Raw genomic sequence first — 16528 nt, 5'->3', positions numbered from 1 at the left:
GCTGAAGATTCCCCCCCCCCCCCACTTACTAGCAAAAAGCTGTTGTTACTGTAGCACCTTCCTATTGTATAAATAAGTGTGACTAAACTCAGAAAAGCTCAGTGGGGAAAATAAGAGGTCTACATGCACCAACTTCCTCAGGATCATCCATATTTTGTTTAAACGATTCTGATGTCAGCATTCAGCTACAAGTATACAGATCTGGTGGCCTAAAGGCAATGGGAAGATAGGTGTGTGACAGAACACCGTAACTCAGGTCTTCACACATATCCTTTTATAAAACAGATGTGTGCATTTCAACAAAGCTTGATCTCCTGGGCTACACCACATGAGTTCATAAGCTTTGCATAGATCAGCCGTTCCCAACCTGGCGCTCTCCAGATCTTGCTGAACTACAGCTCCAGTCAGCCCCAGCCAGCATAGCCAGAGGTTATCAAGGATGGAAGTTGTAGTCCAAAACATCTGGAGGACACCAGGTGAGGGGGGATGGCTGTTCTAGATGGGTTTTTTATTGTATGTTCCCCCCACCCCATAGCCTCTGAGAAGACACCCTTGCAGGGATTTTGTTGCATCTTATTTATTTAATGGGTAAGGTAAAATGAAGCTAACTCCTATATCCAGGTGTCAGAGCTGCCCAAGGTCCCAGCTCACAAAGGACCAACGCCAGTTCTTGCTATATACAAAAGTCTTTATTAAGGTTCAGTTTCCATTTCAAAGCCGCGGCGTGCAGCTCTACGTCTCAACCCTAGACCGCTGAAGCTCCATCTGAATCTCCTCCCCCTTGACACCAGTTCAAGACCCTAGCCTTGCTCCACCTCCTCCTCTGCTCCTTTCTCCTCTGGGCCCTTCTGCCCGCTGGGGTGTCGCCCTTTCTGGACTCTTCTGATGCTGATTCCCCGGATTCTTCCCCCTGTTTCCGGCGTGCTTTAGGACCTGGCTCCCAATCCGACCTCCCTGCTGTCCCGCGCTCCTGTACATTTGAACTTGACGCGCACGCCCAGCCGGCAACCTTCCTCCTGACCGTTACACTGCTCCTGTCACTGCTTCCCCCTTCGGGGGGGTTGGCTGGGTCTGACTTCCCCTCCGTTCCCTCACTCAGCGATAGGGGCGTGGTCAGCCCTGCCTCATCTTCTCTCCCCACTGGAGGGGAAGCCGGCCCTGACACATGGGACTCTTCCCCCCCCCCCCCCCCCGCTACGCCCTGGTGGGGAAGCTGGTCCCGATCTCCAGCTGCTGCTTTGGGAGTCGCCGCTGGCCCCTTGCTTCTGGTGCGTCCTTCCCGGGACCCCCCTTGCCCTGGCCATCGGTGCCCCCTTCTGGGAATCTTCCTAATCGCTGGAGAAGCTCATGGAATCTCTCGGCCCACTGTCATACTCCCCTACGCTGCCCTTGGATTGTTCCCCTTCGCTCTCCGCTTCCTCTCTCCCCTGTGCCTCTGCTCCTGAACCCCTGACACCAGGTTTGCATGGAAATTGTTTAATAGACTGCCTTGAACAATTCCTAAGCAATCACAACTTCATATGGACAGAAATCATCCAGCACAGAACAGGCCAAACATTTTTTCAAAGAGAGGACGCTTTCTTTTTCAAAAGCTGTCTGAGGAATCATTAGCTCTTAGCATGCTTATCCAATCAGCTTCCCAGGAAGGATGAGCTAATTTAAAATGCTGTTTCAGGAATGCATGGTATTGAGTTTGATAATGCAAGCAAGTGGGCATGGCATGCTGGGATTTGTAGTTTGGGGAGGGACACCAGTGTTTGTGTGGATCCTACTTGTTTTGCAAGCCTCTGTTTCTTCTGTCTGCCACACCTTCCTTGCAAGCCTCCTTTCCCCTTATATCTAGGACTGAATGCACTTTGTCTTTTGTGATTCTTCCTCTTATTTTCCCCTCCTTGCTTCCCTTTTCCCCAATTGCTTATAAAACTCTGTGTATTTGCTTTTGCTGCCTTTGTTCCACGCTGCAGTTCTTTCCTATGAGCCCACAGGTAATTTATTTTGTTTTTCCTGGAAGGCATCTGCTAATTGAGTCTCTCTCTCTCTCTCTCTAGTTTTGCTTTTGGTGCCAGCAAACCTTTTCCCCTTGTATTTGTGTGAATTATTCATCTCTAAAGCCTCATATCATTTGGGTTCAAATCAAAGCACTAGTCTGGCAAAAAAATGATGCTCTAGTCACTCCTTTGATATGTTTACCTTGTACAAGTGGAATTTAAGGATGTATCACTGCTGTATTTTGATGCAAAAACCCTTGCTTTGTTTCCTGGGGCATCCGCTCCTCTCCCCAAGTGCTTCTGTGGTCGAGCATTTTCTTTAGATGCTGAAAGGTCTCTGGGCTGAGTTCCTGACATTTGCAGTTAAAAGATCTCCGTGGGTTGGGCTGAGAGAGATCTCTGCTCAAGATCCTACAGATATGTAGCCAATCAGGGTTGACAGGTAGTTAGCTAGACGAGTCCATAGTATAAGGCAGCTTTGTTGTTTCTGTGTACATTGTAGTAAGAGTTTGATGGAACTTTCCATCTCATTCACCAGCGGTGAAGTGCATGCATGAGAGAAAATGTAGCTCATGGTGACAGCTGCAGAGCTTTACTTTCAAAAGTACTGGGGTTGCTGATAGCCTGTCCCATGAATCCAGTCAAGCCCAGGTGCTTGGGCCCAAGCCACTGGAGCCCCAGGGCCATATAACAAGCTAGAATTCAAGTGAAGTGGGATGCCTGTTTATTTTACAGAAAATATTAGAAAATAAGTTTAGGCTAGAAGCGGCCAGACTTCAGGATTGTGGGACGTGTATTTGGCTTTTTAGAAGACACCCAAGGTCCACCAACTGGAGCAAAATAGTGGCAGTGTGATTCTGGTAGAACGTTGTTGGAACACTTTCAACTGGGGAATTGTTTTCAGTAGCAGAACTAACTCACAGTCCAGTTGGACACAAATCAACTTCTGGTTCCCCTCCTGCAGCTTTCTTCATCTCAGCAGCCTAGTTTAGAGGGGAGGAGGGGAGTGTGTCATTCCTATTGTTAAAGGATTGGGAATCAGAATTCTTGCAGATCACTCAGATCTCACCAGCAGATTCTGATCTACCTAGGCAAAAGGGAAGAAAGGCTTGTTGCGTCTGCCTGTGTTTATTTAGAGCTTGCGGATTCTCTAGAGCAGGGATGTGGCCTTCCATTAGTCCTGGCCTACATGGCCAGTGGCTAGGAAGTTGTGAGTTCTAGTCCTGCTACATCTGGTGAGCCACAGGCTTCCTATCCCTGCTCTTGAGCAACCCACTTGCCTAACATTCTGCAACTCTCCATCTCACCTTTGTTTCCCAAATTTATTTATCTTGTAAAATTGGACCAGGGATCTATTGAGTCATTCTGGGTGCAGTTTTGTGTTGGTTATCATACAGAGAGCTATGTCGAAGAAGGATGTTATTCATATTTTCTTTCCATCCCTACTACCTTTCCCCCACCCTGTGCAGCTGAATACAGAGCTGAAGCAAAATCTGAAGGAGACAATGACCCAGAAGTACATGAAGCCGGACGAAGTGTCTGTGACTAGTGCGGTGGACAAACTGCAGCAGGAGGTAGGCTTAGGAAATGGATTTAAATAGGGTGATAAGATTCTATATCTTTCGACTATGGAAGGAAGTATTCCACCAAATATGTGGAATGGTTTCTCCACTTGCCTAAAATGCACAACAATTGATACAAGATAGTAAACACCAAGGCATCTATCTCTAACAAACATCCATAAAAATGCCAAAAGTAGTTTCTTTCTCAAATAAGCTTTATTTTAAACAATTGCAAACGGAGTAAATAAAGAGTTCACTTGTAATATATCAGAGGTTCAGTGCTCATTTCTTCTCTTTCCAAAATAGATTTTATCTTGAACAACTGCAAACTCGGTAATAAAGAGTCCACTTGTGATATTCCAGTGGTTCAGTGCTTGGACATCGTTTTGGTAATCAGACGTTTCGTCACTAAACTGTAGGAGGTTTGACATCGTTCTCTTTCTATGCTCCTCCCAATGGAAACATGCAGATGGGGACAGATATACTTCTCCTTTAAGTCGTTTACATACTGTCTTCTCTTGTATATTATTTACTACAAAACTCGATGACTAAGCTCTTTAGCGATGAAACGTCTGATTGATGTCCAAGCACTGAACCACTGGTATATCACAAGTGAAGTCTTTATTTACTGCATGTGAATTGAGGTCTTGCACACACATTGATGCGCAACAGGCCTTCTTTCCACCTCCCTTTTTTGTGGCAGATGCCATCTGCGTTGCAAAATGAGAGTCTAATTGCATAGAAATATATACATATAGGCCTCTGCTCATCTGGATTGTTTGATTCACAACTGGAGAGGGGGAGCTCCAGACTTCCATTTTCTTGAGTAGCACATGATATCAATTTACTGTTTTATCTCTCTCTCTCTCTCTCTCTTTGAAAACAGCTTTGAGGTTTGTTTGCTTTTTACAGTCAAGCAGTATTTTATGACATGAATAAATAACTATGAACCAGCCTTAAGAGATCTAGGGTTTGTGAGATACAGCTTGTCAGAATATTTGCAGAATACTTGACCACACAGAGCAGTCCCTTGGATACCCTGACTGGGCTTTCCAAATATAGATAATTTCCCCCATGCCTCCTACTTTGTACAGATCACTTTCCCATGCCTTCTACGTTGGTTAACCTCCTTGGTCAAGAGGTGCTGTACAGGGCACATGTATTATTAGCACATTGCTGCCTCTTGGCTTCATTCCTGGCACAAGAAGTCCCAAAAGAGAAGCACAAGTGCAGCTGGTTAAAATAAACAGGTGGCCATATTTAGTGGTTGCGTCTCCGAAGCACCAATCCACTATACCTTCACATGTCATTTGAAGAGAAAAGTGAGAGCGCAGACACATCTTCATTTGGAGCAAATGTGGCAGCCTTTCTGAACATGGAAGGTGATGAAGCCCCTGCTACTTCTTTGTCACATCTTTTTCTCGGAGCCAGTAATCTCTAGTGACAGAAGTGTATGATGGGAAATCCAGTTTACAACAGAGCACAGAGAAAAGGCAGAGATTTTATCTTCCATCAAGCAGAGAAGTCCTATTTTAGGTCATTCCATCAGGGAGCACTTGTGTTGTCTGACACACCTAGTTTGGAAAACTTGGACAGGCATCTCATTGTTTTAGGCTGTAATTCATACAGGAGAGGAAGTGCACTCAGCTGCATAGCTCCAAGGTTACAGAAAGTTATTTGAGACTTGCTGCAGTTCAGAAAGAAGGTGAAACCTTTGGCTAGTGACAGGGGAATGATTGGTTCTTATTATTCCTACTTTTTAGTTAGTAAAACCACTTTACCACAACAATATTTTTATACTTATGTGGCTTTTTAAAATGTTGATATTCTAGACAGTAGTCCAAGCGGGAGATAACCGGAACATGCACCGCTCTGGCGAGACAGTCCACGGGCAGGTGGGGTCTCAGCCTGCATTCCAGATGGAGCTGGTAAACAGCTACCTTGGACACAGAATTGACCTGCGCCTTCATGGACAGCTATGAATCCAAAATGACTCCCAGGCTGCGTACTTGGTCCTTCAGGGGCACAGTTACCCCATTCAGAGCCAGGGAGTCCCCCACACCTGCCTTTCCCCTCAAGAACAGTGCTTCTGCCTTGTCAGGATTCAACCTAAATCTGTTAGCCATATTTCAAAGAGTAAAAACCAGGATACCACCAAAATTGTTGGTTTTTTTTTTTTTACTTGCCTAAGATCCAGGACAAAGCACCTTCTTTTGGAAATTTCCCCCTTTGATATCCCGGTAATGTCCAGGAAAATCTGGGCGTATGGCAAGCCTACACATGCAGAGCTTCTGTCTGCATGCCTAGGGTGTTTCTCTGCAGACATGACATAAGACGGGAAAATGCAAGGAAGGGAGGAGACTCGCTTGGACTGTAATGGATAGGAAGCACGTTAGGGTACAGCATGCCTGCCAGGAATGGGTTCACTCTAGCTATGTCTCTTCTACACCATGCCGAATATTTGATCTGCTTGCAGAGAATGTAGCTTGATACAGCGAGAACAACCAGAGTAGCCTCTTCATTGACTGTCACAGGAGCAGTACGATGTTTATAGGCCAGCTTACACACATCCCGTATATGTATAGTAAGTAGTAGTGACATCACCATGTATATCTTTGTTCAAGGATGGCTTTATATTTAAGGAATGCTTTCTTTAAAAGAAACCAGTCAGCAGTCATAGTTATACTCTCTTACAGAAATGCCAGCTAAACCCAGCTTGGTGTTGCTCTTGGGAAGAAATGTGCACAGCCCTCTAGCTCTGCAAAAGCTCAGTAGCTCTTCTGTTGTATGACTGGTGGGCTGTATGCTCCTGCAGTTGTGCAGGCCAGAGGTACAGGCATTCACAGACATGATACCATAGACAACTTGAGTGTTGCAACATCTTTTTGGCAATACACCCTGCAAACTTTGCCTTTATGTTTGTGTGTGTTCAGTTTAAGTGCTGTGGCAGCCATAACGCTTCAGACTGGAGTGACAGCGAATGGATCAAATCTCCTGATGCATTAAACCGGAAGTTCCCAGACAGTTGCTGCAAGACAGTGACAGATAAATGTGGCCAAAGAGATCATCCTTCGAATATCTACAAAGAGGTAAGAAATCAGACCTGAGCCGCCTCCCTCTTATCTGAAAGTTAAGTGGATGTCAGATGGCTCTGAGACTACTTTTATCAACAAGTTGCATTCAAGGCACCACAGCAGATTCAGCCTCTCAGTATGTTCTGCTACATTTCCTGAAGATTTTCTTCTAGAGTAGTCACAAAACTAGTCGCAAATAGATATTTATATTCCTCAGCAGTTCTGTTCCAACACATGGGCAGGTGAGGCAGAGACACTTTGCCACCATCTTGTGGTGTTCTTGGGTTGTTGTTTTTACCATTTTCAGTGAAAAGGGACAAAGATTCAGACTTGTCAACCTTAACTGTTTTTTTTTTTTTAAAAAAAGTTTGTCCCCTTAAACTCAAAAATACTTTGGGAAGTTTTTTTTAACCACGGAATTCCAATTTTCCAACTGTCAGTTGATGTTTCAGTCTACAGAGTGTTCTGCCAAAGAGTGATGGCAATGAAGCAATCATTTTTCAACAGGATTCAGAGGGGGATTAAATGATATGAGGAGCATGAATAACTTCTGCAACTAAGCTTGTTTTAGTCAGGCAGAGACAGACTAAGCCCTGTGCCTCGGGGCATGATTGCTGACTGCTGGGCCCAGGTGATTCTTGCTGCCCACCCCCTAGCTTCTTTTCCAAAGTGCAATAGGACATACTTTTGGTGAGAAAAGATACTCGTTTGAAAGGAGATTCCACCATTTTGTATTTCCTTCCCCAGCTTGCCCTGGCCTCCATTTCCTCCTCATTCATCTCTTGTCTCACATTGTCTTGTTTCTACATTGTAGGCCTATTGGGGCAGGGAACTGTCCTCTCATGTAAATCACACAGAAGTGCCATTTACGTGGGTATAAAGAAAGGTATTAAATAATATTTCCAAAGATTTGGAAAGAATAGTGAAGTCTGCAACATTTGCCTTCATTCTGCCTTTTGAGACTGACCTGCCTGTGACAGGCTGCCAAAAGGAAATGTAGAAAGAATGACCAGTTTACATAACCAGTTTGAACACATTTCAAAACACTCGTCCCCTCTCCTTAGGGAATCCTGAGAACCATATTTGTATGGGAAGGGACAGGAGATCCTTTAACAAAGGATTTTAAGCATCTTCCCCAAACTAGACCTCTTTGGGGGGAGACATAGAAGTTAAATTGGTACAAAGTAGTTATAAGTGTGTTCTGTAGATATTCCTTTCTATTTTTATCCTCGCCAGAGCTATCCCATGAGGTAGGCAAGGCTGAGGGATGGTGACTGACTGAAAGCCATCCCACGAGCTTCATAGCTCATGGGGGATTTAAACTTGAGTCTCCTCAGCTCTGCCTTTACTGGCTTGAGCTTTGAAACCATGAGCCATGTACTCATGTGCTTTCTTAGGCCACCACCCAGTGGGAATATATTTGTGAAATGATCAAACAACTTAAAAAATAAAGCTTTCCTCACACTTCAGCTAATCCTGTTATTTCTCCTGTCTGCAATGACTTGGCAAGGCAGATAAACAGGCCACCCAGAGGCCAAAGACAATCTTTTAAAGATGGAGGCAGGCAGCGATTGAGCTTCCCCTAACGCTGTATTCTACTTCATCTTTTTTTTTTTAGTGCCTGCTGATGTTACAGGTTTACAGTTGGCTGCTGGTGCTCCACTGATTCAAGCTACTACTACTGATTCAACTTTGTAGGAGCCCTCTATTCAGGCCACATGTGCAACATGATTAAAGTGAAGCATTAGGCCAAGAAATCCTTGCAAGGATGAGCATTTGTTCATATGCCCCAGCCCATTTTTTTAATCTTCTTGCATTTATTTGCTGTGTGAAAACTTTTGTTCCCATGCGAATCTTGAAACAGCACAAGAAGACACAAATTAAACTTGAAATTATGTCAACAATTTTCTCTCTCTCTAGGGTGGCTGCATCACTAAACTGGAAAACTTCATCCAGGAACACCTGAAAATCATTGGAGCAGTGGGGATTGGCATTGCTTTTGTACAGGTATGGGCTAGTAATATGCAAGATTGAAGTGTGCAAGGTTAGAGCTTGAGAGACCACCATGCTACAGTTCCTGTCTCAGGTTTACTGTTATGAGAGTAATTGGCGACTGGGGACCTGTAAGCAAAGTCTGACCCATGGATACCTGTCATGCAGTTCACCATTGATCCGAAAGCTGCTATAGGACAGACAAACAAACAAACACACAAACAGCGCTGCAGAAAACATATGGGTAATCAACCACAGAAGAGAAAGAGACAGGTTTCAGGAATATCATGAAAGGTGCATACTTCCCCAGCAGGGGCTAGGCAGGAGTGTGGCGTAGCACTTGGCCAAATGCTCCGGTGGTTGGCTTTGGATGTTGCCCACTCTAGTTGCCAACAACACTGCATTAGGGCAAAAAGGTCATTGATTTCTCTTTGCTATTGTCTGTAAATTAGAGATAATAGCTTTGCAGGATCCAGAGGATCCTGTGTGCAAATTGTAACCATGTAAAAGCAGCTGGAATTAAGCAGCAGTCCAGCACCACTGGATCCTGCAGGCTTCGTTGGGTTTGCTGTGAATGTGGGAAGTGATTCTATATACTATCTCTGTGCCTTGAGCAATCTTCTGGTCATAGATGTAGTTGTCATCTCTGATCTTACACACTTTAAGCTCAAGTATCATCTCACATTGCACTGTGTGTGTGTGTGTGTGTGTGTGTGAGAGAGAGAGAGAGAGAGAGAGAGAGAGAGAGAGAGAATATTCTCACCCATGCCTATTTCTTTTGCAGTTTTCTATATCTCCATGATTTGTGGCAATCATGAATTTCTGAAGCCAGTGTGTTGGCTGAGCACAGTATATTAACTAGCATTGCTAATGAGTTCTCAAAAGTTACTAGCCCCCCCCCCACACACACAAAGTTGCCTGCCAGCCTTCATACCTGCACTTACCTGTTTTGCCATTTGTGGTTCATTCATGGCCTCAAAAGTTGGCTTGCTTTTAGCGTTCAAATTGCTTCCCTAACTGGAGACAATTCCTACTCAATACAAGCAACCACACAAAGGACTGTTTACATGCCTGATATTAACCTTTGACCCTGACAAGTGGCCCTCAGAAAGTTGCCCTGAATGGAATGTGGCCCTCCCCACCCCTTGGGTTCCCTGCTAAGAAGCTACAGTAGAAGCCAGCTTTGGTGGTGTTTTCTTAGATGTGAGTTATCTGATTTCACTGTGAAATTGAGAGAATGTCTCCCCCACAATCATTTTAAAGTGGCAATTTTCCAAAAACATATACATGTAAATCCTTAATAACCTGTGTGCTTAAAAAAAATCCTACAGTTTATGGAGTAAGGGATGGAGGCGCTTCTAAAGGTTTGAGGTTGCCAACTCTAGATACACATGACTCAGTAAAAAAAGTACCAACATACTATTTACTGAAGGGAAGGTTGTGAAAAACAGAAATCTTTCTGTAAAGCAGTGAGAAGGCAGCCTCTAGTGGTGATTTGTCCCAACAGCTGCTCAGACTGAGCAGTGTAATTAGAAGGGGATGCTTTTAAAACAGGGGTCCCCAAACTAAGGTTCGCGGGTCAGATAAGGCCCGAGGGACTCGTTTATCTGGCCTGTGGCCACCCCCGTTGCCACCGCCTGCTCTTACCAGCACTGCGCTGTACAGCTGCCCACTTCCAGGTCAGAGGAAAACCGGAAATAGCTTGTGTGCATGCGCAAGCTTTATTTGCGCATGCATAAGCGTTGTTTCTGGTGCACATCCGGGTCGGAGGAGGCCTGTGCACATGCGCACAAGCTATTTCTGGTGCTCCTCCGACCTGGAAGTGCGCCGGAAATAGTGTGTGTATATGCGTATGGGCACGCGCTCCCCTGCCCTCCAGCCTGCCGCACGATCAGTGTTAGAGACACTGGCCCGAGGTGCGGTAAGTTTGCTGACCCCTGTTTTAAAATAACTTCTTTCTCTTAAAATTCAGAACACTACCAGAATAACACACAGTGACTCTGATATCTTGGGAGTTTTGACAATCACATAGTAACTATCCATTGCTCGATTTCTCTCTTCGCTTCCCGTTTCAAATAATTATGAGAATGTTTCCTTTTCCTTTTTTTTTTTTTAAATGGCCAAAGGTGAAATGTGCAGTGATCTTAATGTAATCTTAATGCCGAACCAGTGCATTTCTCCCTTCCTCTCATGCCTTTGCAGCTGTCATTGTAAAGTGCAGTTCACTCAGGACTGGCTCTTTCTCACTTGGGCGAGATTTTCCTTTTACTTCTTACAGAAAACAGCTGTTACCAGCTGTCCAAAGGAATGCCCTTGCTTGCAGCATCACATCTCTATTACAGCTGAGCTGCCCTGCTGGAGCATAGAAAATTACCTTGTACGAAGTCATACTTTTGGTTCATTGAGCGGTAACTGAGAGGCAGTGGCTTTCCAGGGTTTTTGACAGGGGTCAGCTATACCTGGAAATGTTGGAGGCTGAGCTTGGGACCTTCTGTGTGAAAGCCAGATGCTGTCCCTGAGCTACAGACCACTGAGCTTGCCCAGGCTTCAGGGTTCACCTGCTGAGGTTTCAGGTCATATTTTCTCTGTACCCATATTGGAAGATCAGTCCCTTCTGACTGCAAAACTCTGTATGATTGCAAGGGACCAACATTCTTCCATGTGAGAAGAATGAAGAGGTGCTGAGATACATTGCTTGATGCATTGCTTCTCCTGTTGCTTACCCATGTTTTGTATTGTTGGTTTTTTTGCCTTCTAGATATTTGGGATGCTCTTCACTTGCTGTTTGTACAGGAATTTGAAATCTGAGCCTTACTAGGGAAGCTTGGAAGACCACCCCACCTGCTTGACTACACCACGTTCCATCCCATCACCCTATCCTTTTAGGCGGCAGCACAGAAAAAATCAACCTCGCAAGGACTTCTGCTGCTTAAGGAAACTTATTGGATCACCCAGTGCCTCTGCCAGAGAGAGAGCGATCAGTTGTCCTCCTTATGGCAGTCGTGGAGGCCCAGGGCTCACCCAGTCTTTTCTTTGTGGTCCAGAGTCATGGAGTTGTAGAATTCTTATCTGCCAGAAATGTTTCCAAGCCCAGACCCAAGCATTCAATCTGAAAGAGAGATCATCAACGCTGCCAGGGGCCCCGGCACCTTTCCTGTTTCCCTTTTAGCTCTCTTTTAACCAAGACATTGACTCTCCGATCGGCTGACAACTAGCCCACAAGGATGCATAAGGCATTCACAGGTTGGGAGATTTAAATCCTCTCTTCCTGCACCCAGAAGAAGTGCCTTTCTGGACCAGTGGAAGGTCTGATGCGACTGCTCTTTCCCATCCAAGGCAGTGCCTCCTTCTGCTGGGTAATCTCTTCTCCTGATCTCCTTGAGATTGTGCCTGAGAGATGGATGGACTAGGTTACCCACAAAGCCGGCTGCTTCATCCTCAGGGCCTTCCCTCTGCCCCCCTGGAGACGAGTCTTGTGCCTTTCAGGCCAGGTGTTGGAGGACGTTCTTTTGTTCTCTTAATTAGAAGCCTTGGCCTACTTTTTCCAACAGACACACAAACAATAAGCTTTCTGTTGAAATGGTTTCCTGCCTCAACTGTGCTGTCAAGATAACCCGACTCTGTGGAATCATGCAGCTCCCCTTTTCATAGGAATGAGCATCCTCTCCCAGAATGACACATCATTTAACCGGGGAGAACATACTTCTACTTGCTTTTGTGTTGATCTTCAAAGTCTGATTAGCCAGCCAGGTACTCTCTGGCTGGCATGAAAACCCAGAATTCAGCTCTCCTATCCCCCTCTCTCATTAATTTACTGAGTATGCTTCATATCAAAATGATTTCAATTGGCAGTAAGGCATAAAATTGCAAATTGAACTATTTGGTGCAAGGAGAGAAAGTGGCCAGTATCTTTTGTATCCACAGCAGTTGCCTCTTCTGCTGTAGAGGAGGCTATTCTAGGAATGGCTTCCAACAGCAGATTTGCTAGTTTTCCCAATAATTCACCCACTCTAAAGGTTTTCACAGAATATGTTTTAGAAACAGAAAAAGCATCCTTGATAGAGTAGGTGTCCAGATCCTGTTTGTATAGCCAGTGTCCAAGTATTCCTTCCCCATTCTTACATTGACCTGTTTCACGACTGCCTCACATTTTGATTTCAGTAAGGTACCTCTTCCATTTAACAGCTTTCCCCACACCTCATTTGTAGGTCCACTTTAGCAACAGCAGCATGCTGAAGAATATACTTCCAGGGGGAACCAGGTGGGCCCTCCAGATGTTAGACCACAGCTCCCATCATTCCTGGCCATTGGTAATAGTAGCTGGTGGCTGATGGTCGTTGAAGTCCAATATATGGATCCCCATCCCTCTCCTATCCCACTGAAAGTCTCCCGAGTAAACAGTGTGGCCGCTTGTGTATTTGCATTCTATAGGTTCCATTGAAGCTCTTGCATTGCCCCTCCATAGCCCATTCTTCCCTGTCCCCTTTCACACACCTGGCTGGGGGCAAGAGCAATCACATGGCCTAAGGAAGCTTTTCCCCAGTCTCTGGTGCCTTCCTGACATTGCCAGACTCCCAGCTTCCATCATACCTTACTGTGGTTGATAGCAGTTGGGAGTCCTAACAACACTGGAGGGCACCAGTCTGTGGAAAGTTGATCTAAGCCTCCAACATCACCACCAAAGGCCAGCGTATACAGGTTTTGCCCCACCTGGGAACCTAGTCTTACACTCCAGGATTTTCCTTAGCTGGCTAGATGTGACTTTCTCCAACTAAAGTAGAGACTAAAGGTAATTCCATCTCCAGCCCTTTGTGGGCTCTGATAGAAGAAGAAGAGGAGTTTGGATTTGATATCCCGCCTTTCACTCCCCTTCAGGAGTCTCAAAGCGGCTAACATTCTCCTTTCCCTTCCTCCCCCACAACAAACACTCTGTGAGGTAAGTGGGGCTGAGAGACTTCAAAGAAGTGTGACTAGCCCAAGGTCACCCAGCAGCTGCATGTGGAAGAGCGGAGACTCGAACCCAGTTCCCCAGATTACAAGACTACCGCTCTTAACCACTACACCACACTGGCTCCTAAGTGCTTGATAGGCAAGCACTTAATATAAACACACCACCCAAGAAAGTCCATGTCACATAATTGCCTCTCATGGGTGTAGTGAAAAATGGAGTGTCCTCTTGGCTGCTTTGCTCAGGAGGTTCAGGAACAGTTCAGGAGATAGCTGGGGAGATGTAAAGCATGATCACACATGGTAAATGCCCTTGCAGGAGAAAGGTTTTGCGCCATTCTCACTGTAAAGGTGGGTGAGTATCTAAATTATTACAAATTAAATTGCTAAATTATTTCTTTATACCTACCTGATGTTTCTCTCCCCACTCCCCAACCTGCAAGAAAACAGAAGGTTCTGATTGCAGTTGCTTCAAACAGTATTTGACTACTGAAGTGCATTTGTGTGGATGGCTAGCTTTCTCTCCACCACCCTCAACTGGGGAACTATATTGTGCCATGGTAAGAGAGGGCCAGGGGTTGCCAGTCAGCAATCTGTGCTTGCTCTTTGGTTTTTCCTCATATAATAACCATGCTTTAAATACAGTTTATGTTGCTGGCCAATAAAGCTAATATTGTCTGTATTCTGTCCTTTGTGAGGCCGAAGTGATAACATGGGTTTGCGGAGTAGCCAAACACCTCATCGGTAACAGGGAGGGGGGTCTGGGAGATTGTCAACTACTATATTTCAAATATTTGTGCATCACATGATGCACCTGACAGTACCTCCTACGATGTCTTAGTCAATATCTCATGAAAAATCCACAAAGTGCTGGAGGCAGTTTGGTCTTCCTGCTCAGTTCCTATTTCCGACTTGGCATCTCCTGCATTGAACATGCTGCCACTTGAAAGATGCGCATGATTGTTGGATGCCAGGATTAGACACCCACCCTTCCCATTGGTTCTGAAGAAAGAGCAGCAGTGACTGATCCAGATTGTTGGGGACACATACCTACTCCACACTTTTGTGGTCCTGTCTCTCTGTTGTTTTAAATGTGGCACTCATTTTGTGTTCTTCTGGGCCCCTTGGCAGCCATTTTGTGACTCTCAAAATTCCAAATGTGCCCAGTGGTCCCCTAAGGTTGATGATCCCCCCCCGCAAACCTCACCCTTGATGTAATAGAAGCAGGCTCTTGTGCAACCCAGACTACTGTGCATCAGAAGCACACCGGAAACTCAACCTAATGAGTGAATCCCATGTCTATCTCTGGATTGGTTTTGAAACTGGAATTACAGTCATTCATACATCCATAGTTTCTGCACTGTAGCATACCATTCAATGCATGTGTAAAGCATATGACTCCTCCTCCCCCCCCCCCCCATCCTGGACACTATTTTTTTTAAAGAGTACTGGGAATTGTAGCCCTTTGAGAGGGCAACTACAATTTCCAGTATTCATTGGGGAAACCATGTGCTTCAAATGTATGGTGTGCATGCAGCCTGGAACAAAGGGAAAGAAGCAAACCTGCTTGTTAATTCTCTAAAAAGCACCTGGAAGGAGGCACCAACTAGTTCCATTTGCCACTAATACGGTTCAGCTGCAGTGAATGCTCTACCCCAACAAGCTGGGAGAAAGTAGTTAACAGTGCCAGCCAAGCAGTGCGAAGAGTTATCTCATCCAGGTACTAAATCCTTTTCCTTTTTAAGCAGAAAAAGGCCAGACTTGGTCATGTTTGTTACTTTCTTTGTACTGACTTCTGGTCTCCATGTGGCCAATGAGTTGGCTGGGTTTGGTGATACTTTAAGAGAGAAAGCTTTACTACAGATCTGGGAGAAAACTCTTGCTTTCATGTGCTTGGCTGATAGAGTCCTAACTCCACCCCAGGATGTGATGTGATGTTTCTGCAGAGTATCAATGAAACTAAAATATCCAGCCTTTGGTTGAACTGTCTCTGCTTCAAGTTCAGATGGGTTCCTCTCCCCTCCCCAACCTTTTAGCTCCCCAAGTCTAGCATCTCTTTTTTTCCCCGATTCTTAGGGGCAGTTTGAGATTTCCAGCATTGCAATGCTATTCACGTGGCAATTATGCATGCTTTATGTTGCAATTTGATTCACACTTCTGGGGATATCCCTCCAGTTGAGCTCATGGGGTCTAGATTCTGATTAGACACAGGATTGCACTGCTAGTATGTTGCTTGTTTTTGATGGACCTTCATTCAAGACAGTTTTTCCTTCAACTAGTAAAAGTGAAGCATTTCAATTTCATGTCAAAATGTTTAGACGGGAGCACTGTATAATATTTTTATAACTTTAAATTTATAGCTTTAAATTGTTTATAGAATTATAGCTTTAATAGAGTCTAAAAACACCACCCGCAAACAAATTAGTGGTTTTCTCCAAGACCACAAATACATGGGCATAAGAAGAGACTAGTTGTAAACCTATGTGCACATATGTGCATCTCCAGAAATGGGAAAAACCTTATTTTGCCATTAATTCCTTTCCAGCATTTGACCACTAGGTGGTGCTTGACATTACACAAGTATGTATATTTAAATGCCAAACATAGCATGCTGCAGGCTAAGAGCAAGGAGTGCTGCTTTTGTTTGTCCTTACAGTGAACTCTGCATCTGCCTTGTGTAGTGCAGCTGTGGTTACTGAATCATCCACTGCCACCACAGCACAAGTTGAGCCACCCTCTCTCCTGCAGTGGAAAGCAAACAAGGCTGGTGTTCTTATCAGCCAAGATGTCTCTGTGTCTCTCTGTGTGATTCATTGCTAATCCTGAATCAAAAAGTATGTTTTCTTAAGGACCCCATTCCTTCAATAGTGAATTGTCAGCAGAGAAAGTCTCAATCTAGTGCTCCACCCATGGCATTGATGTGTTCAGTAAAACTTTTCCAGCTCCCTTCCAGCCACTCAGTGGC

General features: G+C 44.9%; 1 protein-coding gene and 1 long non-coding RNA gene across 3 annotated transcripts in view; one reads left to right on the top strand and one right to left on the bottom strand.

Annotated features, from left to right (window-relative positions):
* Nucleotides 1–13279, top strand: part of CD151 (CD151 molecule (Raph blood group)) — a 38824-nt gene extending 25545 nt beyond the window's left edge. For both annotated transcript variants that reach the window (XM_079985295.1, XM_079985294.1), the window contains exons 5-8: nt 3458–3562; nt 6484–6639; nt 8545–8631; nt 11375–13279. In XM_079985295.1, coding sequence (XP_079841421.1) covers nt 3458–3562; nt 6484–6639; nt 8545–8631; nt 11375–11434 — 408 coding nt within the window. In that variant the 3' untranslated portion in view covers nt 11435–13279. The remainder of the gene's footprint in view (nt 1–3457; nt 3563–6483; nt 6640–8544; nt 8632–11374) is intronic.
* Nucleotides 11678–15570, bottom strand: LOC307221122. Its single transcript, XR_013841313.1, has 2 exons — nt 13699–15570; nt 11678–13434 (listed from the first exon to the last, which is right to left on the bottom strand). It is a non-coding gene; the product is annotated as an uncharacterized lncRNA (long non-coding RNA).
* Nucleotides 15571–16528: the final 958 nt, after the last annotated feature.

Source organism: Podarcis cretensis (assembly GCF_951804945.1).
Source record: "Podarcis cretensis genome assembly, chromosome: 1".
In the NCBI taxonomy this organism is placed as follows: domain Eukaryota; kingdom Metazoa; phylum Chordata; class Lepidosauria; order Squamata; family Lacertidae; genus Podarcis; species Podarcis cretensis.
The sequence above is the reverse complement of the archived record's forward strand: the minus strand, read 5'-3'. Positions and strand labels throughout refer to the sequence as shown.